At 42.3% G+C, this 18,698-nt stretch overlaps 1 protein-coding gene across 1 annotated transcript in view; it reads left to right on the plus strand.

Annotated features, from left to right (window-relative positions):
* Positions 1–18,698, plus strand: part of LOC146816610 (cysteine-rich venom protein-like) — a 738,882-nt gene that overhangs the window by 138,557 nt on the left and 581,627 nt on the right. The window contains exon 2 of the mRNA XM_085609142.1: positions 15,826–15,933. Within this exon, the coding sequence (XP_085465268.1) occupies positions 15,927–15,933 (7 nt within the window). The 5' untranslated portion in view covers positions 15,826–15,926. The remainder of the gene's footprint in view (positions 1–15,825; positions 15,934–18,698) is intronic.

Genomic DNA, 18,698 nt, shown 5'->3' on the forward strand with positions numbered 1-18,698 from the left:
GCCTTTTCCCGCTATATTACATTAGTGAAAAGTTTGACTTGCTCATATTTTGAATGCCACCCCAATTTAATTGATTATACAGCTCTACCTCCCTTTTATCCTACTTATTGTGTTTTCCAGTGATAATAGAAAGAAACACTAGGGGGCATATTATCAAGAGAGGCGATAAAATTATCGCCGCTTTGGTGGCAGAAAACTGCCGCTAAAACGGTGATAATGGGCTCGATAATATGCTCTATGTAATTCCAATTGAAGCCCATGTTAGATGTCCTTCACATTTAACATGGGCTTCAATTGGAATTCCATAGAGCATATTATCAAGCCCATTATCAGCGTTTTAGCGGCAGTTTTCTGCCGCTAAAGCGGCGATAATTTTATCGCCTGTCTTGATAATATGCCCCTAAGAACTCTAGAGGAAGCCACCTCAGTTCCTTTTTTTGTTCATACAGGGTCAGAAGTTAAGATCAGGAGATAATATTTTAATTCTGTATTGGCAACTGTTTGCCTAATATCTGTTTAAATCTTCTGTACAACATCCATGTTCTAGTGAGGAACAATAAATCTTGATAGTACTCCAGAAAGATAATGTTAAGATACACATCTTAGTAACCAATTCTGCCAAAAGAAGGCAATTTCGCTGTTCCTTTCTAAAAGCTCGGACTACTAAATAAGATCTATTTTCTCCTTTTTAGGGCAAATATGACTCCATGGTCTAAGATGATTGCACCTAGACCAACATGTTTTGGCCATGCCGTATCAGCAGCAATGTTCTTGAACTTTCCCTTGCCACTTTTGCAAAATGTCAAGGAGGCCTAGAGGAGATGCTTGTGTCAATAGAAAATATTACTCATAGTTTGATACATTTTTTTTTTAGATTTCATGTTACACTTTAAGCAATAATGTAACCCTGGGTGTAAAACTCTGGTCCCCTCACGGAGTTTGCTGATTTTTGTCAACTCTGCGTGCCGTGTAGAACGTGGAGTTGCGGTAGTTATTTTTGTGTTTGCGCCCAAAATGTGAATGTGAAGAACGCGATCCCGAACACTGTAATCTGGAGAAGGTGCTCTCCCCAGCAGCATCAAAACCTTCTCGAAATGACGATTTAGATTTAAAAAAATCCTCAGATTGACATGTGGCAGTACTTTTTTGTGCAATGAGTCCTTTTTCTTTTTTTACTTTTTTTTAAAGAGGTAGGAAGTACCCCAGAGTCTCCAATATCCTGTTCTTCTCCAGCAGGCTGCTCCAAGTGCTTTTTCCATCTTCTGTTCACTTTTTATTTGGATTTGGAGGTGGAAGGATCACTCTTTGTGTCTGCTGCATCGTATATCATTGGATTTGAGGACATTTGAATTTGAGATTTCACAAGTAAGTTGGAAAATTGGTGGTGCTTGTTTGATTGGGGCCATGCACTTAGATTGTTTTGTACATTTCATCTTTTTTTTAATTTATTCTGGTGGGTGGCCTGTAGTTTCAGTAGGGGCCTAGTTGTTTCTTTGTAAGTAATTTTTCTTATTTTATAAAGGAAACATGTTGCACATTTCACTACATTTTCTCCAACTTTTGAAATCAATTTGCAACATTTATTTACCCCAGTAGTTTGCCAATAGGCTTTTCAGCCAGTGGGCCCAGAATCACTCATGGGTGCATGAAACAACTCTTTCTGTGGTGTCTGTTGAATTTAAACATCAGTTAGGGCTTGGATGGCATTGGATTAAATGCAAAATGTGTTTTATTTTGTATTTCACTTTTTTTCATATGTGTTAAATAAATGCCTTTATTAGATTTGTGTGGTTATTGTAATTTGAAAACCTTTTTTAGCCCTGTGGATTTTAATTTTTGGCATGCCACCTTTGTCTGGCCAGTGTGTGAGTGTCTTTGTAATATCGGGCCAGCATTTGCCTCGGCTGAGCCTCCCCATGTGACTAGGGCCATTTTATAAAGTCTATTTCCATATAGGCCTGCTTTAATTCATTCTTTTCCAGGCCTCCTGCTTGTTGTTGTTGTCAGTGACCATGTGGCTGGTGGCAATTTTGTGGTGGTAGTTGGTGTGCTTTTTCCATAGGCCTGCATGTCTCTCCTTTGTTCCTCTTGGTTTATTGCTTCTTGTCATGATTGCCTGACCATGTGGCTGGTGGCCATTTTGTGAAGGCAGCCAGTGTGCTTTTGCCATAGGCCTGCATTGTCTGTCTTCCCTTTCTTGTTGCTGTGGCCTGGCCATGTGGCTGTCGGCCATTTTGTGAAGTCAGCCAGTATGCTTTTCCCATAGGCCTGCGTTTTCTGTCTTGCTTGCTGTTGTGGCCTGGCCATGTGGCTGGCATCCATTTTGAAAAGGCAGCCAGTGTGCTTTTGCCATTGGCCTGCATTGTCTGTCTTCCCTTTCTTGTTGTTGTGGCCTGGTCATGTGGCTGGCGGCCTGCAAGCCTTCTTTGTGGTGGCCATGCCTTCTAGCTGATTGTTGTTTTGCATGCACGTTTGTCCTCCTTTATCCAGCAAATAATTTAGCACAGTTCACTACATTTTCTAATAAATTTGGAATTTTATTGATTTTAAATGATTTACTATGTGGCCTAGTCTGCCAATGGGTTTTCCAACCAATAGGCTCAGAGGCACTCATGGGTGCATGAAACAATTGTTTTTGTGGTGTTTGTTGAATTTAAACATCATTTAGGGCATCAATGGCATTGGATTAAAATGCAAAATGTATTTTTTTGGTATTTCACTTTTTCCATGTGTGTTAAATAAATGCCTCTGTTGGATGTGTGTGGTTATAAATTGCAAACCATTTTAGCCCTGCGGATTTTCATTTTTAGCATTGTTGCATTAAAGCTGTGTTGTTTAGTCTGCCACCTTTGTCTGGCCAGTGTGTGAGTGTGTTTGTATTAGTGGGCCAGCCTTTGCCTTGGCTGAGCCTCCCCATGTGGCCAGGGGACATTTTGTAAAGTCTGTGTCTAACTCCATATAGGCCTGCTTGAGTTCATTGTTTTCCAGGCTTGTTGTTGTGACTTGTGAGGGACCATGTGGATGGTGGCTAGTTTGTGGTGGCAGTTATTGTGCTTTACTGCTTTTGCCATAGGCCCGTATGTCTTTCCTTTGTTCCTCTTGGCTTATTGCTCCCATCCATTGTCAGCTGCGGCTCCCTGAATTTTGCATCCCACGTGATGCACAATGCCAAACCGGGTCTGTTAAATTTGTGTTTTTATTCTTGTTCTTCTTCTTTCCTATCCATCCTGAGTGTACTGTACAGTACACCACAAAAGCCCTTGTTGTTGTCAAAGTCTCACAAATGGCTACACTGTATTGTTCTCTTTTTTTAATTACTGAGGTAATATGTTGAATACTATCAATATCACTAACAAGTGTGACCACACACTAACTTATATATTATATTTGTTTGTTTGTACTAGTAGTAATTGAATCACAACAATGAATGCCACGTTTCACTGATGTTCTTCTTGCTTCTTTGCTTTTAGGTGCACAAAAGAGGAGAAGACAACATCACCCATTGTACTGCCAGACAGAAGTGCTGCTGCGCACAACGTCACGTGACATGTGACTACAGACATCTCTTCAACTTGTGCCAATGCATGCTGCTGACATCTTCAAGATGGCCCCAAAGAAAGGTACCAGGTCCAGTGACAAGAAAGTTGCCAGTGAGAAGGCACTGCCACTTACCAAGACCGGTATGTTTCCCAAGACCTTTTTTGGGAAGCCAAACTTTTCGCCTGCAGCAGCAGTGTCCAGCGAGCAAGCTGGGAGCAGCACCCCCGCATCAGTGGACTCAGCCCACCAACCTACGCCCAAGACCACGTCTGTCACAGAGGCAGCCAGTCTAATCACAAGTTCAATGCCGACAAGCAGTGATGTGGAATTTGACTTATTGCTATCGCAAAGTAGTACCCAGTCAATGCAGGAAATTCAGATAAGTGGGCTACAACAGCCACAACCACCCCCAATAGTAGTTGTTCCTCCCAAAGTTGAGGCAGTTCAGGAGATCGAGCTTCCTGCAGAGGAAGAAGAAGAACAGGCCATTCTTTCAGAAAATCCATTGTCTTCCAGATCCCCAGCAAGGAAAAGGAGTGTTAGTCCATCAACTTCTTCTGCAAGCCCCCTTCTGATGATCTAGATGCCACTTGGAAACCACGTCAGTTTGAGAGTGAGACACACCACAAGACAAGACTAGGGAAAAGGAAGGTTCCAGAAAGCCTTAGAGTTATGGAGGTAGATATAGAAGAGAAGGATGATGACGAGCCAGTCATCATGACCATTACTCCCGCCCACATGGAGACCGATATTACCCCATCCCAAATTGCTGTGAGGGATGTGGCACGGATACCACCAACACCACCTCCAGCTTCCATATTTCGTCTTCAGCGACCTACATCCTCCACAACCACTTCAGTAGAAGTAGGTACTGCAGAGAGTCAAATGTCACCTACCAATTCATCCGACTTTGCAAATGGCACCAGCAGTGGCAGAAAATTGACCTCCCAGTTTGGGACTTTTTTTTGGTTAGCAAGAAGGAGGTGAACATTGCTATATGCCCAATTTGTGGACAAGGTGTTAGTTGCAGTAAGCTTGGTACAAATTATGGTACCGGAGGCCAAACAACCCATCTGAGAAAACACCACTTGATCCAGTGGAGGTGCACCTTAGTGGCGAAAAACTGCACATGTTGTTGGTGGAGGTGATGAAGAAGAAGAAGATCCGATCATGGTGGAAGGTGAGCATGAGGGAGCCATTTTCTCTGCTACATAAAGTAGCCCTGTCCCCAGCACTGCAGTGGTACCACCCACATCATCATCAGCAACTTTGCAATGGCACAAGAGTCAGGCTGACACTTAGCTCCCAGGGTTTTTGAAGAACAACTCACAAAAATCCTGAACAAAGTGATCAGGGCAGGACATATCCCCACTGAATGGAAGGCAGCATCCATCCTGCCCCTGCTGAAAAAAAACAATCTTGATCCCCAGGAACCGTGTAGTTACAGCCTCATCTCCAGACTTCCTTTTCTAGCGAAACTACTTGAAAAAACACTAAATAGCGAACTGATGGCTTGCATTGACAGTAACAATTTTCTGGATCTCTCCAAATATAGTTTTAGAAAGGTTCACAGCACAGAAACAGCCTCAGAAGAACTCAGATGGATCATGAATAATGGTGGCCAAGCAGTCCCGATCTTACTCAATCTCTCGGCGGCCTTTGACATGGTCAACCACACCATTTTGATCAAATGACTAGTGGAGTTGGGAATAAGAGGCGCAGCTCTGACCATACTTAAAGACTTTCTAACTGACAGAAGAAAGCATGTGGCCTTGGGCAATTTTACATCAAAACAATTCAGCTTACCCTGTTGTGTACCACAAGGCTCTTCACTGAGCCACACCCTCTTTAATCTATATGTTGCCCCACTGGTCAAACTACTTAAGTCCCTAGATTTTTTAGTTGTGTCCTACGCCGATGACACACAAATTGTTGTGTCAATCTCCAAAGAGCAGAAAGAAGTGTGTCATAGATTCAGCTTCTGCGTGGTCAAAATAGATCATTGGATGAAAACAAATTGCCTAAAATTAAACGCTGGTAAAACAGAGGTCCTACTATTCGGAAATAATAGATACTTTTGGTCGCCAATTTGGTGGCCTCAGAATATGGGACCCTTACCAATGCCAGTACAAAAAGGAAGGAACCTGGGAGTTATCTTTGATGATAAACTCCACTTTTACCATCAAGTAAAAGCACTTTCTTCTTTTGTTTTTTATGCACTAAAATTAATGAAGAAGATCTATCTATACATCTCAAATGAACAGTTGTCACTTTCCTGATTCGGGTCATGTTGGACTTTGGGAATGCTCTAAATATTGGTATCTGAAAAAAGTCCTACAAATACTTCAAACACTGCAAAATGCGGCAGCCTAACTTCTTTCTGGAATTACCAAGCATAAGTCAGAGGCTCAAACACTGTTCAATATGCACTGGCCACCCATATCAAAATTACTAGAGTTTAAGACCTTATGCATCACCTTAAAAGCACTGTCTAACTCAGGACCAAGCTACCTTTGTGAAAAATGTGTTTGCTCTTCCCCAGGCAGAAAGCTCAGGTCCCCAGATGCAATGTTGGTATCCCTCCCAAGAGCAAAGCACACTACCTGGGGCAGCAGGAGATTTCTACTGAAAGCAGCTGCACTGTGGAACGGCTTACCATTGACCATAAGGAAATTCTCTGACTTCCTGACCTTTCAAAAGTAATAAAAACCTGGCTGGTCACAAGCTATTAAGTAGCAGCTACCATTCTCCCTTCAGCACCGCACAAGACAGCAGCAGCGCCAAGATGCCTCCTAGCATTCTAGTGCTATACAGAACCAAAAATCAAATCAAATCAAATCTGAGATACCAAGAAGTCCAAGGCAAGAGAGCACCACAGCAAAAACATGCATTGAGCCCAATATCTGGTGCCAAGAAGTCACCTGCATCAGTGGCACCAGAAAAGAAAAAAATTCCATGCTACCATTCTCAGCATGTTTAGAGGGGCACTATGAATGCAAACACCCAACGGCACGTTTGTACAACGCGAAGCTGGCTGAAATGTTAGGGCTGGTTTGCTTGAATTTGTGGCAGTCATCTGCCCGAAATGGAAGGTTCCCAGCCAGTCCTATTTCACAAGAGTTGCTGTTCCAGCACTACATCCTGACATGCTGGAATTGCTTGGACAAGCTTTGCAGCAGAGTGCTGTCCACACTATCCACCTGACAACATACATGTGGAGCAGTTGCCAAGACACTGATTACATGTGCATCACTGCACACTGGAACTCTTTAGTTGGGGTTAGAGAAAAGATATCTGCAAGTGTTGACGCTAATGAGATTAATATTGCTTCTCGAAAACACAATCGTAGCCATGTTCGCCATGGAGAAATCTCATACTGCTGCAAACATTTTGGAAGACTTTGACAGCAACGTTTTTGAATTGCTTTAACCAAGAGGGCTTAAGATTGGCTTTGTTCCCACGGACAATGGCAGTAATATAGTTAAGGCCATGGCCGATGGTGGCTATTTCAGGGTTCTGTGAAGCAACTTACTGACCACCTACAGAAGAATCCGCATACATTTCAGCCATTCTTTTAAAGCCCTGAAGCAGCTCAGGATCATTAAACGTGATAACTGAATGCCAGCTAAAGCACTAATCCAGGAGGTAGCAACATCTTGGAACTAAACTTATTACAGGCTTGAACATCTGTACAGCAGTACAGACCAATCAATCAATAGGTCATCGAAAGAGGGGATGCTACAGTGAAAGGCATGATCATTGAGATGGAACAATGGGGCCTAGTTAAATGCCTTACAGAGATGCTACTTTCTTTTGAGGTGTTCACATGTGGAGTCAGCAAGGAGGACAGTACTATGGGCCAAGCTATCCCATTGTTGCACATGCTACAGCAACAGCTTAAGGGGGTGTCTGCAATGTATACAGGAAAAAAGAAGCATATAAGTTGGTGAAGAGCTTAACCCTTCGCTTATCTGAAAATACAAGGGTGCAAAGAGGCATTGTGTCATCCAACTTTACATTTGTGCCACAATTCTTACGCCAGAGTACAAACCATTACTGCACACTTTCATTCATTTTTCATCCTCGTATGTTGCCAGCTACAAAATTTGATAGCTGTGCAAGCCAGTATGCTAGAAAAAGAAAGACTGGGAATTGGAGGCGCGCTCCTCCAGGCCACAACAAGTACTGTAGGTCAGCCTTCAGGTTCAACTTCAGAGCCTGAGGGCAGTATGGTTGGCTCACAGCAGGCAAAACCACCAATAACGCCACCAACATCAACAAGAACAAGTAAAGGAGCATCAACCCGAAAATCGGCACAGGAAGGGTTTCTACAGGCAGGGCTTAAGTCCAGTGCTGAGGCAAAGGCAAAATAGTCCAAGCAAAGGAGAGTGCCCATGAGCATTGAACGGATGGTCCAGGCCTATCTGGATGACCCAACAGAGGTCTACTTTAATCAAAACCCATTGCTGTATTGGTATGGGAAAAGGTGCCAATGGCCAGTGCTCAGTAGGCTGGTGATAAACTGTCTGGCTTGCCCTGTTGCAAATGTCTCTACTGAGCATGTTTTCAGTGCTGCTGGTGCCGTTCTGACAGTGAGAAGGACCAGTCTCTTGCCCCAAAACATGGAGAGGTTAACCATGATCAAAATGAATCAGCACTTTATACCACCGGATTACACCATACCTAAATAGCACAGCAGGAATAAGATGACGGCGACTCAGGTCATAGAAGTAGTGTGTTAGGTGCCCTACTTCTGGGTGAACCACCAGCGTTTGAGGATGAGCTCTGCTTCTCTGACAACTAGGCTTTCGAGTTAATTTCTTTCTTCTTTTGATGCCCAAAAAAAAAAAAAAAAAAGATATAACTAAGGAATATTATTTACTTTATTATTTGTGAGCATCACTGTCTTTCTGGTTCGAATCACAACAAATCCATCACCACCGTCTTACTCTTTTATTGCCGATTGGAGCTGCAACTGTGTGCAGTCAGTGAAGAAGTAATTCCACTCCTCCTGACTCATCCTACATTCATTTCCCTCGAGTCCCTCCAAACCTGACTATAAATCCATCTTCATTTCCAAGCCTATAAGGACTGCCCCGGAAGAACAGGTAAATGATGGCATGCATTGCACGCTGACTCTGAGTGATTGGTGTATGTTGTGGATGATGTCTAATAGTATGCTACACACAAAAAAGTGACTCAAGTCAATGTTTCCCTTCTTGTTGTTCAATAACAAAATTGTACTACTTCAGGCCGATCCATTGCATTTTTGAGTTTGGACTCACTCAGAACACTACAGAGTTGGACACCATGACCATACCATACTCACAGTCAGTCAATAGGATCGGTGCTGATTGATGGAACAACTCTGAGTGTTTCATGAAGTGGCCTAAAAGGTAAACAACACCAGACTTACATGTCTGTGTAGTGGTGGAGGCGAGTGTGGTGGTGTGACTGACAGCGCTGCATTGATTTTGTTACTTAATTTTAAAAATGCTATGTAGCTGTGTTTGTATGTATGCTCAGTGATGTCTGGCTCAAATTCTAAGCTAAGCGGAGGTTGGGAGGGTGGACCTGCTCCCGTTGTTGGAGGTAACCGCTGGAAACAGACATGATTTTACTATGCCGCCTCTGAAAGTCGTCTTGTTGCACTCCTCCTTAATTTATGCAGTTTAGCTTTTCTCCTTACTTTTTCAATGGAATTTTTGTTTTTCCATCTACAGGCCGGCCTTTAACCTGTGCTATACTGGGAAAAAGAACTCACACATCCATCAGGCAGGCACCCCAGATTGACAGACGAACAGTCCAAGGAAGGTCCAAGAGGAATGAGGAGATGCAACTCCCAATTTGGCAATAATTATAGTCTCATTTCATTTGATTTCTTTTTTCTTCAATCATTATGACTGTGTGTGTTATTGTTTATGTTTGCTTATATATTTGACTCCTACAGATATTTTTTAATTTTCTTTTCTATCTTTCAAAGGAAGCCCGGTACAACAGAACATAAAATGTATGTAACTTGGGTCTCTCTGGGGGCAGACAGACAAAGCAATTGCATACTATTTAATAATATACTGCAGTGTACTAGCCTACTACTACTCATTAAGTCATCATCATCATGCATGCATTTCATTTTTCTCCCTTAACAGATTTATGATGGTTGACTGCCAAGATTATGTGTTGTGTGTTGCGCATGTGTAGTGTTTGTCTTTGTCAAACCTTTCCCTCAAATCCCCCTTTCCAACCATTCATTAAACCCTAACCCTCTTCCCCAGGGCTGTGTGATTTATATAGATGTGTGACTAAATTAAATTTACACCAATTATTGATCACACACTTGCTGGGGCAGATGTGGTGAAAGCAACATTAACTTAAGGCAGGGCGAGGATCTTCTTCTGCTCTAAGTATATATACTATAGCCATCACTGGCAATATTGGATTGCCGACCCATGCACAGTATTCAATATTCAATTTGTTTTCCCAGAGGAACATAATCCATCATAATATAATTGGTTCCAAGCATCTAGTCATCAATCATCCTAGTTCGAGCACTAATGATTACAAAGCTGATTGTCCGCCTAATAGCTCAAGTCGACTTCAGTTTGTAGCTTGTACTAGGCTAGCCCTCCAGGCATTCTGGTTTATTTTACTTTAGCATTGCTTATCATCATCATGGTTTCTTGTGTGGCAGTCTTCTTGTGTACTGTACTTCTACTACTTGTTCCCTAGTCTCCCTCAGGTGACTGACTGCCTCATTTTCTTTATTTGCAAATGCTGTTGTCAGTGTCCACTACTACTACCACCACCACCATGGCACCTCGGGAAACCAAACCATCACATTGCAGCCAGCTTCGCCTAAGTATAAACATCAATCACTGGTAAGAGAATACATTTGGGGGAGGCATAATGTATTGATTATGGAAATTAATAAATTTACACACCCACACCCTCCTGAGTCCATAGAGGTTTTAGCTGCAGACTGCATAGACTAGGAGGAGAGAGTGACAGTACTAGTAGGACATGTGAGGGTACCCCATCTATCTGTTGGTGTCTTACACTATTGGCAGATTTCAATCAAAAACTGGCTGCAGACCTGCAGCAAAGGAAACAGTGTAAAGTAAAAGAATAACCCCCCACAAAAGATTCACATCATATGTCAACTATAAATAATGTATTCCCCTACCAAATAAATGGGAGACCTCTCTGCATCGCACAGCACAGCAACCCTTTAGAAATGGACCATTGCCGGACCCTCGCCAGACCTGCACTCAGCACTTTCTTCCTGGCCCCTGGAGTTTGGCGGATGCTTTAAAAAGCCAGAGCCGGTCCCGCAGAGTGGGAGACCTCTCAGTACCGCACCGCACAGCAGCACTTTAGAAATTGACCCTTGCTGGACCTTCGCCAGACCTGCACTGTGCACTTTCTTCCTGGCCCCTGGAGGTGGGCGGACTCTTTAAAAACCCAGAGCCGGTCCCGCAGCGCGGGAGACTGCTCTGCACTGCACTGCCTACCAGCACTTTAGAAACCGACCCTTGATGGACCCTTGCCATACCTGCACTGTGCACTTTCTTCCTGGCCGCTGGAGGTGGCCGGACGTTTTAAAAACCCAGAGCCGGACCCATAGCATGGGAGACCGTTCTGCACCACACCGCACAGCAGCACTTTAGAAAAGGACCCTTGCTGGACCCTCACTAGACCTGAACTGAGCACTTTCTTCTTGGCCCCTGGGGGTGGGCGGACGCTTTAAAAAGCAAGAGCTGGCCCCGCAGTGCGGGACGCACACGGGGCATGCCCGGCTCGGCCCGGGCAAAGACCGAGCTAAGACGAGCCCGTCTTAGCCCGTCATAGGCCGGAAGAGGCTGGGCTGGGCCCACTCTCTTGGTTTTGTTCTGCGGGGTGCTGTGACGCACTGATTTGCTGATCAGCGTGGGTGAGTTCTTTTCGTCACCTTGTTTTTCTCTCATCTCCATACAAGCTTTCTTTGAGTCCAAGACATTCTATTCCCTGATTCAGACATTTTTGCATAAACTATTGCATAAACTATTGCATAAACTAATGTGGTGGGACTGTAACTTACAACTAGACTGAACGTGCTATACAGCCCACTGGTTGACTACCCGTGACAAAGGTTGCAAGCTCAAGAATATATTATATTTATTGTTAAAAGTCCGAGACTGATAAAGGAACTTAAGTATAACTCCTGTTTTGTTTATATAGTGTTAGTTCAGTAAAATGGGCAAGAGGAAAGCTACAAACTCCTGGGCCAAAACACAGCCCAAGCCGGGAAGGGGGACTCGTTTGACTTTGTTGAATTACCTAACGGGGGCAATGGGGGCCATGAAACAACAGATTATCTCTTTTGAAGAGGACATGAACCCGTAAAAAACAGGCTGCTCAGGGTTCATGTGCCTCTCCACTAAAAGCACTCAGTAGTAAGTCAATTGTAAATGGTTGCATACTGAATGTGTCTGAGCACATTTCAGTAAGCGACCAGGGGGGCGATTCTTAACCGCCTACAAAGCGCTCAAGAAACCCAGGCACCCTCCCCAATATAATAGAGGAACTATTACCAGAGCCAAGGGCGATACCCCCTACCTCTCGTAAAAAGGCACTCAAAAAGGATAAAATTCCCCTTCCACATAAGCAATGAAACAAGGAAAAACCTCTATCTAGTGTTTACTCGTGTGCTCAGAGCTATTTCTCTAAGCTAAATGCCAAATTGGACGCACTAGATATTTATCTTAAAGATACTTTAACGAATCTAACTAGTAGAGTCGGAGTGTTAGAAGATTCACTAAATGGATGCCTGAATAATTGCCAGTTAAACACCACAAAACCGGACACTATTGGTAACATCGGACCGGATCATCCAGAAGGCAGTAGCTGGACACATACTCGATCCGTACCTACAGCACCCACTAATCAAATAAATTCAGTGGAGGCTTTTTGTAACAGGGACCAACATATATGGACTGCTAATCTGCCTACTCTTTATATCTTAATAAACTTATCACCCGCTAGGCCTTTATAGACCTATACATCTTCTGATGACATCACCACATTAGCGGTTGAGAGTAAAAATCCAGGAGTGTACTCTCTGGCCTACTCTGGTGCTAAGAGCACAAATTTATCCATACCTCCTAGTAGCCATGAGCCCGAAATGACCTACTTGGACCTACCTCCAGCTGTAACACTGTAAACTGTAGTGCTAGCTAAAGTGCCTAGGCTACCCTCTGGGGAGATGGAGTCATGGGACTCTTTGAGAAATAAATCCCTATTCTGGCAGGGATCAAAAGCGGGTCTAAGTAAGAAGCTTTTCGCTGATTTCAAAATGGCCAGAGGAGTGAGTTGGATAGGTAAAGGATGTAAGAACCTTTGTGGAGATTGTGTGGTACTGACCTTTAAATCCCGCAGCTTTCACAAACGATATTGAGCAGAGCAGGCAATTATTCTATCTCAGTGCAAGGTATCAATCTAGTCCCCCTGGGATATTTTTACCAGCCTGCTAATAACAACTACATCAAAGCAGCTAGCGGGCCCCACAATGCTAATCATGGTCCCTTATATAACGTTCCAGCTCACAATTGATTTGAGATACTCCCAAACTTAGAAGAGGTTGATTGACTACCATCAGTAGCACTAGGTCTGCCGAGATAAAGAAAAAAACACAGATCTCCACACAAGCAACACATCTAGGCATTCAGTCCCTAGAAACATCAAGTGCCTCAATCAACAACCAACATATTTTATCCAAACTGTCATCACCTATCTGCAGGGTTCCTGACACTCTAATTATGCCTGATGGCCCTGAGACTTATATCGATAATCTTCCACCTTCAGCCCCATCTGATGTTCCCACATTACCTTCTGATGGCCCCAAGATAGAGATGAATAAAGGACATAAGAGGAAAGATCATTGCCATGTAATGTTTTGGAATGTTGCAGGTTTAAAAATGAGGGTAAATAACCAAGTATGGTCTGACTTTGTTGGGAAATTTGATATAGTTAGCCTTCAGGAAACTTGGGTGGAAGAGCCTATTTACATCAATGGTTACAAAACCTATCATAAGGTGGCAGTTACATCGTCCCGTGGAAGATCAAAGGAGCGTCTATGTACCTATGTCTCAAACTGTATGAATATATGTAAAAGTTTATTTGGGATGTCGCAGATAGGTATTTCCAACTTATTACCTTTTATGTTGACAAATCACTCCGTATTGCCTTATTGAATTTTCATAACAATGTTCCCTATGAATTGATTGAGGGAGTACTGAGAAGAATAAGATATCATTTACAAAGCTTACAGGCCTCCACAACAAAGGACGTACTTATTATCTGGGGAGAGGACTTTAACTTTGCTTTATGTCAACACGCTGAAAGAGGTGTCTGTGGTATCCCGATTAATGAAGATATTAGTCTTTTACACTTTCTGCACGCAATCCATGGGGATCTTTTGAATGAAATGTATTTCACTGTTGATCTAGGATTCGCCAATAATCTATGTTCTCCACCTATTTCTTGTAGCACCACTTTTAACAGCTGCGGTACATTTTCAACTATAGATTTCATCTTACTGTCAAGCAGACATTCCTCTAGAGTCCAGGATTTTTGTACTCACGCGATCCCCCTGAGTGATCATTATCCACTGAGCATAGGTTTATCAGTACATAGAAATGTGATAAACACAATTGATAGTCCAACTCACATTGTTCAGAATATAACTCTGAGTATGTTAAACGAGTACTCGCTCCATTGGGCAAATGTGGACCCTGATGAGTTTACAAAAAAGCTGTGGTAAACTGAAAACCGCCTTTCTTGCTTGCCTTGATGACACAACTCCTTACAAAGACATCATAAAAGGCTTTCCCAAAATATCAGATCTTATTAAAAAAGCTAATTTTGTGAAGACTAATAAAAAATTTACTAAAGAAAAAGGGTGGTTTGATTCTAAATGTACCAAGGCCTACTCAAAACTTAAAAATACCCTACACAAATCAGTTGAAAATCGAGACGATATTAGATAAGAGGCCAGAAAGGAATATAGGTGTGCATAAAAAGAACGGAAACATGCACTAAAAGAAGAAGCTTGGTGTTCCCTACATTTAGCCTCTGAATCTAGAGATACTTCTGCCTTGGAAGGCAGTTAATGCTCCCTTCCTGGTTGATAGAGATACAGTGTCAATAGAGATAGATATTAGCGAGGCTGAATGGGTGGAACATTACTCCGAGCTGTACAATAAAACACTTTGTGATGTAGCTGGAGAAGTTGGCATAGTTGGCGTGTTAGAACTACTGCCAAGTAGCCACCAAATTGACATACATTTCGACCTTGCTGAGGTTAATCAGGCTATCATGTCGAGTATGGGAGGGAAGGACCCTGGACCCGACTGTATTATTATTATACTATTGGTATTGCAGAAGGGTCTGCACAAGCGTCTGTGGCCCCTTCTGTGCTACTAAAGTCCCCCGGGGGCATGCAAAGTGGGTTCAAATGCCTGTTTTGCCCCCCAGGGCACTTTATGTAATACGGCCCCTGGTATCTGCTCAAGGAGCTTACAACCAGCTCATAAAAGGACCCTTATATGGCAATAGAAAAATTGGCATACTGTGAGGTATTATGGTTTTTAATGTTTGTGGTGAAAGGGCTCAGCAATTACCATAATTCCTTCTTACTATCTGATATGAGTAAGAATGTTTACATTGATACTACCTATGATACATTTTTCATGTATAGTGCTTTATCCTATTTGCATTCTTCCCCCTTCTAACACAACATGCCTTTTCAAAAAGTATTTCTATATGATAGCTCCATTGTCTGGGTCTGGTGGCTCAGTAGACTTATGTGTTCACTACAGGAGCTTGTGTTTGACCTCATGGTCACAGGTTCAAATCCCAGCGAGTCCACTCAGCCTTTCATCCATCAGAGAACAATAAAATGAGTACCCTTGGGTAACAATAAACGTCTGTTATTCAGTGCCACGATACCTCCAGGTGAACGTGCGCTTTACAAATACACATGGTATTTTATTGTCATTGTAGATATCCTAATTTGTGGAGCTCTGCTGCCTGCCTTGGAGGAACACCATACCAGCACTACATTGCAATTTTCACCACAGCTAGAACTTAATTTCATATTGATGAGGATCAAAGCCAGAAATATAGCTGGAATATGGCCATTATGGCAATTATCACTTATTAAACATTGTTGGACACAGTGTTATTTTATTATTATTCTTTCTTCTGTGTACCTTGTCCAAGGTTTATGTACTTCTTATGTAATTGCAGAACCACCCAAGGCTATAAAAGAGTGCCAAAGGCACTGTTCCACTTCATACTCTATTTGGACTATCGCCCCTTGACACCGGATCTCTCAGCAGACCCTTATCATGAAAGGTAAGTTACATCCTGGCATGTCTGAATGCACCTGCTATGAAAGAGACTCAACAAAAGGATTATGTATTTGGTGTTTGTAGCAGTATTATAAGAGTATTATTCTTTATTGCCAAAATACCTGTTAGGAATATTTTTTGATCACGTCTGACATAAACAAAAGGTAAATGGCACTATAATAGTGTTTCTCCGGACCATATTGCTATGTTTATTAAGTGAATGTGAGTTTAAGTAGGACAGCTCGTATCTTTATTTAATTGAATATTTCTCCTTTGTCTCTACAAAATATTGACTGAACATACATTATGTGTTTTTTGTTGATATTTATGCTTTTACCAATGCATTTAGCCATAATATCAGTCAAGAAGTATTTAACGTTGAGCATTTGGCCAAAACATACAGTGCTGAAGAATATTATGTATATCATACTTTTTAAGACATGCACAATCCTTCAGCGCAATGTTTGCTAATAAACTGAATAAGATTGACATGGATCCTATTTCATGACTATGGTAATCTACTTCCTTTCATCTAAGCAGTGGTTGCTAATAATAGGGCAAACAGGTGCAAATGAGAAACATGAGGTACAGCTACACATCTTTAGTAAGGGGTTCTCATAGTAACTACAGATTTATTTAAAAAAATAATTCAGGAAAACAAAGTTTAGTGAAACACTGAAATTAGATACATTTTGGGAATGATACATATGGCTAGGAAAGACAGCTTAAGATGAAAAACCTGGAAGTGAAAAAGCTTAGGACCAGAGATTATGAGTGAGTAGACGTGCAATTTATCGTAAGGTGCAAGAGGATCAGACAATAGACCAGTCCTCCTCAACATAGTTTAGGGTCTAGATTTCAGGGTATCTAGTTTTGAAACATTTTCAAACAATGTTTTTGGAAGAAATGAACTGGTATTTGAAGAACATAAAAAGTTGCAAGGGTCTATTAAGGGTATTATTAAGGAAGTGGCTATTTATTAGGCCACCTCCCAAATAGTGCAGAAGCTCTGCTATTTACTCAATGGTTGTCGAAACAGTATATATTATCTGCTATTTCGCCATCAGCCGGCTAAATATCTGAGGAAAGATTATTTGCTATTTGACAAGTGGTCACTTTACTGCTTAAGTGTGTATACACATGTACAGTAGTATGTATAAAGGTAAGTGAATGAGTTCACTAAGATGTTTTCAGATGAAAAAAACAGAAAAATTATTTTGAATAAGAACATTTGTATTATAATATTAAAACACAAAATATAGGCATCAAAACTTTTGTTTCAGGAGCTTCAGATATTTTATGCTGCAGTGTAGGAGTATGTGCCTGTCTGCAAAGAATAACGAGTATGGTTTTAAACTATGTTACATAAATGTTGCCTTTACTTATGAGAATATATTTTTTTATGGTGATAGTCTCTTTTTGATGCATTTTAAAGTCTTGGCTCATTTTGGGCTTCTTATAGTAGGCCTTGTGCTAGTTCTAGACTTCTTTTTAAGAAGGATTGTGCTTGCTTAGATCAAGGGCACAGGCCTGACAACATAGCAGCAGTTGACAAGCACCAGCAAACCGGAAATGCAGAGAGATGGGTAGTAACTGGGCCACAGAGGGAGGGACACCTACAGGGGGATTTGGCGCTTGGGTGTGCAGTGCCTTGGGACTCTTACAGTTGGTAAATTGAGTGAGGCACAGTAAAAGGGCCTCTGTACAAAGTGGAAGTGAAAGCCGGAGACAAGTAACAATGCATTTGGGTACATCATGGGAGAGGTTGCCTGCAGAATAAAGACTCTTTTTCATGCTATTCTCCCAGTATAGTGTGCTTCAGGCATAGATGCCTATTGGTCTCATGTCCAAAATATCTTGGGAATGGTAGTTTTGTTTTTAAAATGTTATGTGGTGTTTTAAATGGGAGAGATCCTTTCTCTATTGAGCCCTCATGTTTGTCCTTGACAGTGGTGTCTTAATGCAAAAATCTGGAAGCCAAACAAAAGTATAAATCCTAAGTGACAGGCTTGGATGTTATTGACTAAAGTCATTTTGAAGGGGCCCAGGAGATGGTGGGCTGGGAGGTGGATCACTGGGAGGTGTAGGGCAACCTGGGCCTTGGGAACTAGGACAGGAAGAACTAGGTTGCCAATGCCAGAAGACACCAGGAGCCAAATAGACCAGGAGGAAATGGACAAGGAAACAGTAGTGGGGTACTAGCATCAGGATGCAAACTATCATGATTGCCAGGAGGTTTTGGAGCAGGGGAATCACCACCCAGTGGAAAAGGGACCAAATAAACTGAAGGATTAGACGTAGAAGGAGCAAAGGAACCTAGAACCTAATAACAGGGAGGGTAGTACGTCTCAGGTTCACTAACTATTGAAGGAGACGCTTAGTGAGTTCAACGCAGACCTCAGAACGCATTGTTCAATGATTTAGGAAACTGCATCTGGTTTAGGTTTATTTTCGCATCGCTGCACCGCGCCCTTCGCTGACGCAAGGGTAGGTACAAGCGCTTCGCTCGGCCTTGACATTGCTGGCACTTTGTTTTAATTGTTGCGAAAATAATTTTAATATTGTTAAATTGTGTACTGCCCACTCACTTGCACTATAAAATACTGGAACATCACATCGCTATTAGTGAGACGACCACGAGACTCCATTAAGCCAGTGCCATCCACCGAGCGCCATCTTGGTTAGCGTTCTAGTGGCTGGCTCTATTTAAGTGGGGGGAATGCAAGCGCGCCTGGCTACTGAAGGAGACGCTTAGCGAGTTCAATGCAG

This window comes from Triturus cristatus, chromosome 6, assembly GCF_964204655.1.
Source record: "Triturus cristatus chromosome 6, aTriCri1.1, whole genome shotgun sequence".
NCBI classification, from domain to species: Eukaryota; Metazoa; Chordata; class Amphibia; order Caudata; family Salamandridae; genus Triturus; species Triturus cristatus.